This window comes from Vollenhovia emeryi, unplaced genomic scaffold, assembly GCF_000949405.1.
Source record: "Vollenhovia emeryi isolate VEMERY1.0 unplaced genomic scaffold, V.emery_V1.0 DF939159.1, whole genome shotgun sequence".
Classification (NCBI taxonomy): Eukaryota; Metazoa; Arthropoda; class Insecta; order Hymenoptera; family Formicidae; genus Vollenhovia; species Vollenhovia emeryi.
In genome coordinates, this window is record NW_011967207.1 from 503,046 (window position 1) to 512,326 (window position 9,281).

General features: G+C 43.2%; 2 protein-coding genes across 2 annotated transcripts in view; one reads left to right on the forward strand and one right to left on the reverse strand.

The window, feature by feature from the left end:
• Window positions 1–493: 493 nt before the first annotated feature.
• On the reverse strand, window positions 494–7,771 carry LOC105564819 (eukaryotic translation initiation factor 4E-binding protein 2). The gene is made up of 3 exons (XM_012017523.1): window positions 7,181–7,771; window positions 1,547–1,702; window positions 494–1,170 (listed from the first exon to the last, which is right to left on the reverse strand). The coding sequence occupies exons 1-3, from the start codon at window positions 7,320–7,322 to the stop codon at window positions 1,121–1,123; spliced, it is 348 nt and encodes a 115-aa protein (XP_011872913.1). The 5' UTR covers window positions 7,323–7,771; the 3' UTR covers window positions 494–1,120.
• The window catches only part of LOC105564818 (cyclin-related protein FAM58A), an 8,276-nt gene continuing 2,724 nt past the window's right edge, over window positions 3,730–9,281 (forward strand). Inside the window, exon 1 of the mRNA XM_012017522.1 lies at window positions 3,730–4,794. The gene's annotated coding sequence lies outside the window, so the exon portion shown is untranslated. The remainder of the gene's footprint in view (window positions 4,795–9,281) is intronic.

The following is a 9,281-nucleotide window of genomic DNA, read 5'->3' on the forward strand; positions in this document are numbered from 1 at the left end:
CGGTAAAGGCGTTTATGCGTAAATGCAAGGCCTGATGCGATCTGTGAAGGTTCAAAGTATATATAAAGTAGCTGTTAAATTAGATACTGGTAATTGAAAAAATGTAACTGAGTTAAGTTACAGTTACGGATGGAGAGAAAGTAACGAAGTTAGAATTACCAAAAAAAAGTAACTGTAACTTCGTTACAAATAACGTACTTTCCAACCCTGCGTATTGCATAGTTTAAAAATCATGTTAAATCGTTATAAATTGTTTTATTCGCAAACGACGTTTATCCTCGTTGCCACACTGACTCGTTTTCTTAATAGCTTTCGGAGATATTTGAACAGTATTGTAACTACAAAGTTACAAGGAGATTATTTGCAGGAGATTTGCGCAACTATTCTTTTTTTAAACGTTGCAACAGTTTAGAGCTAAAGCACAAAGCTCTTGATAGAGTTTCTTACATAATTTTAAGGTAAAAATTAAACTTTGGACAAAAATACATATGAATTTTCATTGTATTGTACAAAGTTTTTATTACGCAGTTTATACATACAGCTTGATTGATCTCGAACTATCACAAGATACTTTTGCTCAAAAATATAGTTTTACGATACTTCTCACTGTTCGATATAATCCTCGCATATTTCATACGAGTGAAACGTCTTTGTACAATGTACGGAATAACAAGAGTAAAATTTATGTATGTATAAAACGTATGTATCATTTATTCACAGATACAAGTTCCTTACGAAACACGTTACGAAAAGCGTCGCATTTGGCCGTCTAGAAAAAAGAGGAAGACATGTAAGAGATCGCTTATGTCGCGTAGACATAAGCACCTTCACATCCACGGCTGTTCTTTATATGCAAATATACGTATTACATTGGCCAAGAACTAGCGTCGAGAATTAAATGATTTGTATACAATACATATGAATAAGATATGGCCTTTTGAGGACAGAAATCCTTCATGATTCATGATTCTTAGTAAGACCACTGGTAAAAAAGGCACAGAATTAAGGGCGTGTCAGCCATGTACCCCGTGCGATTGCCGCAAAAAAGATCGGCAATACTCTCGGGCATGGCTACGAACACATTTCAATCGTCCTGAACGACGTACACGTTGTATCTGCCTCACATGTCCATCTCGAACTGCTCCGCGGATTCCTCGATCACCAGAGAATCTGTAACGTTATGCAAACGTGAGAAAAGTGTTCTCCAATCAATATTATATATATATCAATATTAGTGTTAATTACTGCTGGCTAGAGACCCTGTAACCAGAGACTGGCCGTAAGAGAGTTCGTCAAATTCCTACGATTCTACGATCGTAGATAAGTGAGACAGCCTATGTTTCTCTCTCACTCGCAGGAATTCGACGAACTCTCTTATGACCAGCTTTTGATTACAGGGTCTCTACTGCTGGCGACATTTAAGAATGATCTTATTAATTAATGTAGAGTGTTTAACGATTAACTATTTATCCACTCTGTATTTTTCCATGAGAAAGGCCAGGAGTCCACCTGATTATAAGAATCGACTAGCAAATATGAAGCGGACCTTTATTAATATTTTTGGCGGGATCCCTCGTGATGGCCGGTGTGCTGCCCTTCAGCAACTCTGACGGTATGGTCAGCGTATTTCGCGGCGGCGTTCGCGATATCGGAGAGTTCCGCAGATTCATCAGGAACGCGCGTTCGTATACGATGCGAGTACCTGCGAAGAATTGCAAAATATAATTTATGGAATCCACGATTGGAATGAAGTTTTGCTCCGGTATGTGTTAAACTTGCATTATAAATTCTTGAACGTTAATCTGTTTTTTTGTAAAGCGTTTAACGTGTCAATCAAATACTTAATTTCCGGGTTTTTTTTACGATCGAATATTAAATGAATCGATAAAACGATGAGGCATATATATATGCGATAAAAAAAACTACGTCTTTGTTGCAGCGCAATTGATACCGTTATATACAAGTTACATCTGAAGTCGCAGTTATTTCTGATTAAGAATCGTCTGATAAGACCACGATACTTCAATGACCGCTGGACAAAGTTAAGCTGGCTTTATCGCAGCTTCGATAATCGTAACTTTTAGTTGGAAAATTAGGATTCGGCGGCAGAAAAGATCCCTAAACAGATATCGATTGTAGCTTTTTTCCTCTCGGTCCTGAGAAAAATGTAAATAAGACTGACTACAATAGTGCGTGGGACAGTGAACCGATTTTCAAGAAAAATCCCCACGGCTTCGGGGCAACGATGACACGCAGAAACGACACAATGGTCAGACAGTTATACGAAAAGCGGCGCACACCGCCTATTTATATGAGTGTATTTCTGTACACTGTCACCTACCTAACTTGAAAGGAGTGCAAGGGTCGGCGAGGATGCCAAAGCAAATACATAATCGCAGAAAGTACGGAGATACGTGCGGAGAGTCAACCGAGACGCGTTAGAAATTGCAAAGCATTGTACGTTTCAGTCCGTAGGTCTCTCGTTGTATTTTATGAACTCTGTTTCGTCTCTCTCTTTCTTTCTTTTTGTAGTAAGAGACGAAATAAATTTGTACTCTAAGAAGAAGCTTGGAATAGAATTTATTTCGCAAAATTCTCTCTTTCAACGACACGCGCCACGTAGAAAAAAAAGGAAAGAAAAAGAAAGATACGTAGAAAAGAATTGTAAGTACAATCCAACTGGATCAGAAGCCGCGTGAATCAGGTCTGACTTCAACGGCGTCGCTTTGACCTTTGTTTAATTCATCCTTCGTCTCTTTCACACTATTCCCTTAAAGACGAACAATGAATTAAATTAAGGACGGTTATTCATAGCCATATCTTATACTTCAGATCGTCCTAGGATGAACTTAAGAGAGTCTTAAATATAAGATGTGACTATGAATATCGGCCCAGGTTAAGCGACGTTAGTGAAGCCGGATTTTAAGGTCCTTCGGACCTTAAAGTTCGGTTCGCTACAGTAGTTCAACTTTATAAGCTTAGCTTACTTCGTTCTTTGTCTCTTTCCAACTGTTGCAGAGAAAGACAATGAATTAAACTAAGATTAAGCGACGCTTGGTGAAACCGGACCTGACAGTCCCACAACTTCCTACGATTGAGTAGCGTCTTTCTTTTCAGTTCGACAGGAATCGATTTGCCAATCGGAGTAACAACAGAGAGGGGAAATTCATCGCAGTCTCGTAGCGTTTCCACAGAAGCGCATGTCCATCTGTGATAAACGGCTGCCTGTTGACCGTCGTTTACCGTTGTTTACGTGATGAGATGTTAGCGAGATTCACGAGGCTCGCTTAGCAAAGTCGCGCGGCTAAAGTTATCTCGAAGGTCCAGCCGTTTTCGCCGCTGTCTACTCTTGTTTTTCAGATCACCGTGACTTTCTGCGCGCCGCGCTGGCGCGTGGCGGCGCGAGCGATAAACATTACGCGTCACCGATTACGCACCGGCACGTATCGCGCGCGCACGCATTAATTCGACCTTGGCTGTTTAACGCCCCAGGAAACGTGGGGCGCGGAACAAAAGCGTGTTGAGTGCACGCGACCTGGTTCACCTGGTTTGTACCCGGCGGCTTCGCCAACGATCCCGTTTTCGCGAGCGAAACTCGCGATCATGTCGAGGGGGAGGGAAAAAAAAGGGAAGAGAGAAGCAGCCAACTGAATCGCCACACACGTCGCTCGTGAATTATCTACATCTCGGCCAGATTTTTTTTATTCATTTCGTGTTCGGATATTTTCAACTCGAGTCGAAGACTGGGGGGATATTTTTTGGAAAATGTAGAAATCCGGGATCGCGGAAAGACGATTGTTTATCGATACTTTCAAGCAGTATGTTGGTCACATCTGTAACTTCTCGTAATTTATAGGATGTCTTCATTTACGCGATGCTTGTAGATCGAGGTCTCGAGGGGGACGATTTATCATTACAAAATGTTAAAATAGAAGCAGATGGTTCAGATTACAGTTTTCGTAATACGTATTTTAAAAAAGAACAATATTGCTGTATCGTTTAATAACCGCGGATTCTTCGACAACAGCAAACAAGATAATAGAGATTAGTTATCGATAAAAAGAAATATCTGACAACAAAACATCATCTTCGAACGTTAAAGTGTCTTATCCGATTTCTCCGACAATTTTTCAAATCGAAATGATAAATCGTTCGAGCCCTGCTGCAAGATGCGATGCGACCTTTTGCATAATCTTTCTTTTAATTTTCAACGTCAGATGCCTGAACTTAAGCCTGAAGAGCAGGACTTTTGTTATTTAAAATATTATTTGATAAGTAAATTGTAATTGTCTCTTAATGGCGCACGGAGAGAATTTTCTCATCAAATTTCTCCTGAAAATCATGTTGATCGTGGGACAACATGGTATTTTGAAGAACTACGAGTTTTTTTATCTTACCATGCATTTTACTATAGTAAAATCTCAGAAAACCATGAAGTTCTTGCCACGTTGTCCCACGATTACATGAATTTCAGGGTAAATTTTAAAGGAAAATTCTCTCCGTGCGGTTAGTGACTAAAAAAGACGTTATTCGTCACTCAAAACTACGAGGGAGAAAGAGAGCCTCGAAATTGACGAAGGAATCCGCAAGCGGGTCGAAGGAGAAGCGACGGGGCACCCGGTATAACTTTAGTCCCCTTTTTTTTCTTTTGCGTAGTAGCTTTACATATTTGCTTCACGACTTGCCTTCTCGCCTGCTCTTCGCTCTTCCTAGCCGGTTGCAGTGACGCGCGCACGGCGCGAAGTGTAAACATAAAGGCGATAAGTTATCCTTCTATCATTCGCTAAAAACGCAGTAAGTAGTACCCGCATTCAATATCTCGCGTTCAATGCCGAGCCCGGCGGTCTCGACTCCGGCCTTAATAAGTTTAACCCTTTGAGACGTGGCAGCGGACAACGGTGGGTCATTTGAGTCGCGTTCGTTTTACCTTCGTCGATTTTACAAATAATTCTCTCCTCTTGAGGGAAATAGAATCTTCCACTTTTCGATATTGCTCAGCTTTTGCGTCATTCCTTTCGGGGAAGTAGGAACGAAGGCTTTTACTGCGAGCGGTAGTTATAAAGATTAAACGATCTATTCGGTAAAAGTGCTCTGGAGCACTGTGTCTCCACGCGCTATGTAGTGACGTAGAACAAGAGAAAGAAAGGGCTTGATGCCTGATCTACAACGTGCCCTTTGAGTCTAGAAACATCTTGTCGTCAATAAATGTTTGAAAACTTTATGGAAGTTGATAAATTGTACAATCGTGTGTTGTCGATAAATTCTTGAGGCGTTGAATATTTTTAGACGCAAACAGCGCAGTGTGCATCAGGCTATACAGTTACGGAGCGAAAGTTTTCTTACGGAATACGTTCCTAAGGAAACGTTAAAAAAAACGTAAACGTCACGTTGCCTGGATTTACATACTTGACGCGCTGTTATCTGTTTACATATGCAGTTGGAGTTTTTTTTTAAAGTGAGTTAATTAATATGTTAATACAATTGTAAGTTTATCGACACGCGTTGAAAACGAGTGGAATTCAATAGATTGCAAGAGGCAGGGGACGCTTGAAAGTTACGACAGATTTTTGACTAACGATCCGTCGGGCGTCGCTCCGCATATCGGTTGCGAATTAACGTCAAGGTCGCACGCTATCGCAGACCGATAAACGATCGGCCACTTCGGGAGGGATATAAAATTTCGCGTGCGACGCAGAAGTGTCTCTGATATTTTCTACGCAGACGGGCGGTCAAACAAACTCGCGCCGAAACGCGCGAAATTACGTAACACCGTCGGTGTTATCGAGTCGTGCACGCGTCTGCGTGCGCGCGGACGAAAGCGAGAGAGAAAGAGAGAGATATACAATCGCATGTTGCGCTGCGCGTAAATACCAATGGCCTTGACGACGTCTTGCACGTGCGCACTTTTTTGTCGCGGTCGCAGACGGACTCGGTCGGGCAGAATCGCGAGATTCGGTTCTCCCTCCTCTTTTTCTTAAGGGCTTAAGAGTCTAAAGAACTTGGACCAAGTTCTAGCACCGTGGACGCAGGTCTTTCTGGCTGATGGTGGAGAGCAACCCGTAAGCGCTTAATACGGCGTCTATAATGAGATCTTTATGTTGAGACGGGAAACTCGTAGTCAACTGGCTAATTATTTAATCAGTATATTAAACAACGTTTCGACTCTATTCTTTTGGGTCCTTTTCGAGTGATACTGCAAATCAACAACAACAACGCAGTTATTAAATAATATAGGTTAATAAGTAAAAAGGATTTAGTTAAAAGTTAAGTAACGCACTTGGGTCAGTCATCGTCGTCAAATAAGACAAAGTCGAGTTATAAAATATATGTATACGTGTGAGCGCTGTGGTAGCTGGGCTAATTTGTTAGCCATGTCTTAAGAACAATACTGATATTGCGAACTAAACAGTTTTGATTACACAGTCATACATGCATATTACATTTAAGTTTTCGGTGTCTGTAAATTTAGTGTGTTATCGGTCTTCTTGAGATCTTTAAGATGTGAGATTTAAGAAAGTGACCAATCCCATACAGCAGACATACATATCTAAAAGACGTCTTAAAGATGTCTTTTAGACATGCGTGCTGTATGGGATGGCAGTCTATTATCTCCTCACATTTGATTGCGATAGAAGTCGTGAAAGTCTTTTATACGACTTAAGTTTTTCTCTGCCTCGCCTCAAGTCTACGACTGACAAAAGACAGTCTCGAGCATGACGCAAGAATACCAGGTGTGACATTCTCGTGGGTGCGCACTCGTGACCGAACAAAAATTTGCCCCAAACCTTCGTAACTGCAAATCACTGCGATTGAAACGCGGCGAGAACTAATGGGCAATTTGCTCCAAAACTTGGTTACCCGCGCAATGTTTCACTTGTACTTTTATACCATGGGCTCGAGCGTTTACGGATCGTTCTCTGCCTAACTTTTGCAAACGTTGACCGCGCGCCGGGTGCGCGTGACTCGACGAAAGAGATTCGTTTGTCTCGCTCGTCGTATCATTTCATCGGCGTAGATCGCGGCGCGACTTGCCGCTGAACGATACTCGTAAACTTGCATTCTCCGCGACGGAGCAGGCGACAGCTCCGCGATGCTGTGGGCGTTTCGGAGACGCGCGCGCGCGAGAGAGGTTGAGGGGGAGCATCGAGACAGGGGAAGCGCAAAAGGCGGATACACTGACCTCCCGGCGTCGTGGAGTAAAGCGTGCCTCCGGGCGTGGACGAGTAGTCGGCCGGTAGCTGGTTGGGATCGTGAATTACGACCCTCTTGGATGGTATGCTCTGGCTCTGGGTCGCCTGTCTGGCGATGGGAGACGCCGACATCTCGCAGTCTGTTCTGTCGCGTCGCCTTTTTCTTCGCGCGTCGATCTGGACGCGGCTCTTTTTTTCTATCTCTTTCTTTCTTTCCCTCCTCCCCGCGATCACGTCCGCCGAAAAGGAAGACGCGGATCCTCGTACACCCGGCGTTGTTTCCTAGCGGCACCCGTTGCGCAGCACGCGAGAAAAAGACTCCCGAGGGTGTGCACGCGATTTCCCTAATGGAGGACGGAGCGTCGCGCGATCCTACGTTCGATCCCGGTTCGATCTCTCGCACGCGGAGTCGCGGGCCGAGATTGATTCACGCGCGGTTCCACGTGCGAATTTTCAACGCGATTTCGATATGCGCGCCGTCGGACTCAGCGCGACATAACCTGCGTGACTGATGACGGCGGGGCGGACGTCGACTCGTCGTCTCACGCAATGCGGCCGCGGATCGCAATGAGCCAACGTCCGCTTATATAAGCTCTCTCCCCCACCCTCTCGTCCTTTCTCTCTGAATATTCGCGGCGCGGGAAGCAGCGGGAAGGGGGATCGTGACAAAAGATGCGAGATGGTTGGCGGAAGGAGGTGGTGGAAACTCATCATCAACAAGGTGCGCGCCGAAGATTGCGGGATAATTGAATGGAAATACAGATTCGTATTTTTTGTATTACGGCCAAATGAAGTGAAGATCGTACTTTAACTGTGATATTTGTAATTTTGTAGTAGCATCGTCTTCTTGTCGTTAAACAGTGATTTTTTTGGGGAAAAATGGTCCATCTTGGCCGCACTACGATAAAAACGAATCCATTCCGCGAGGGCTCGCCAATGTGCTGCTGTCGACCTTTAAACAAAGCTTTAAACTAAAGGCCGATTAAATGAATCGGAGACATGAGGTTTGTTTTCTGTTCCTGCACTGGTGAACTAGTGCAATAAATTAGAGTACGACAAGTATATTTTTCTCATTCTAGCTTACTGCACCAGTTCACCAGTGCAGGAACAGAAAACAAACCTATGGTTGAACCGGTCCTAAAGCCCGTGTCACACTACGTATAGGTGCATTTTCATGCTGACGCTTGACGCTCACTTTGAGCGTCAAACTAGTTACTTTGGGGACTTTTTTTAATTGTAGCGTTAAGGGGATGCTGGAGTGATTCTGCACTTTTGCACTTTTCTAACCTAAAAACTGTCAGTTCGCGGAAACATTTGTGTAATATACAAATTAAATGGCTTACGTGTACAGATCGAAAGCAGCTTGCTATTCCGGCCAAATGAAGGAACAATATGGCATCATTGAAACTAAGTTTGTAAGGCCCGGTTTCACCAACGCGAGTTAATCTAATCGGTCGGTTAACTTAACAGGGTGCCAACATAAAACTTCTTTATTAACCAAGAAAATAGGTTAATAAAGAAGTTTTATGTTGGCACCCTGTTAAGTTAACGGACCGATTAGATTAACTCGCGTTGGTGAAACCGGGCCTTAGTCTAGTAAAAAATAATAGTGAGCAACACACATACTACATGTACTGTATGTATGTGTTACTCACTATTATTTTTTATTAGACTTACAAACTGAGGCTGGATTCAGACTGGACGCGATAAACGATGAGCGACAAGCGTTTATGCAATGAGCGTACAGGTTATATGGGAAAGCGTATAGTTTTCCTATAAAGACTGTACGCCCATTGGATAATCGCTCGTCGCTCATCGCTCATTGCGTTCAGTCTGAATCCAGCCTTAGTTTCAGTGATGTCATATTGTTCTTTAATTTAGCCGGAATAGCAAGCTGCTTTCGATCATCTGTACACGTGCCATTTAATTTGTGTATTACACAAATCTTTCCACGAAACAGACAGTTTTAAGTAACCTTTTAAGCAAAAGGTGCGAAAGTGCAGAATCACTCCAGCATCCCCTTAAGGGGATGCTGGAGTGATTCTGCACTTTCGCACCTTTTGCACTTAAAACTGTCTGTTTCGTGGAAAG

Coding starts and splice junctions, on each gene's coding strand:
- LOC105564819 (XM_012017523.1), bottom strand. CDS start 7,322: ATGTCGGCGTCTCCCATCGCCAGACAGGCGACCCAGAGCCAGAGCATA. Junction 1,703..7,180: donor TTACTCCACGACGCCGGGAG/GTCAGTGTATCC, acceptor AATTCTTCGCAG/GTACTCGCATCGTATACGAA. Junction 1,171..1,546: donor CGCCAAAAATATTAATAAAG/GTCCGCTTCATA, acceptor ATAACGTTACAG/ATTCTCTGGTGATCGAGGAA.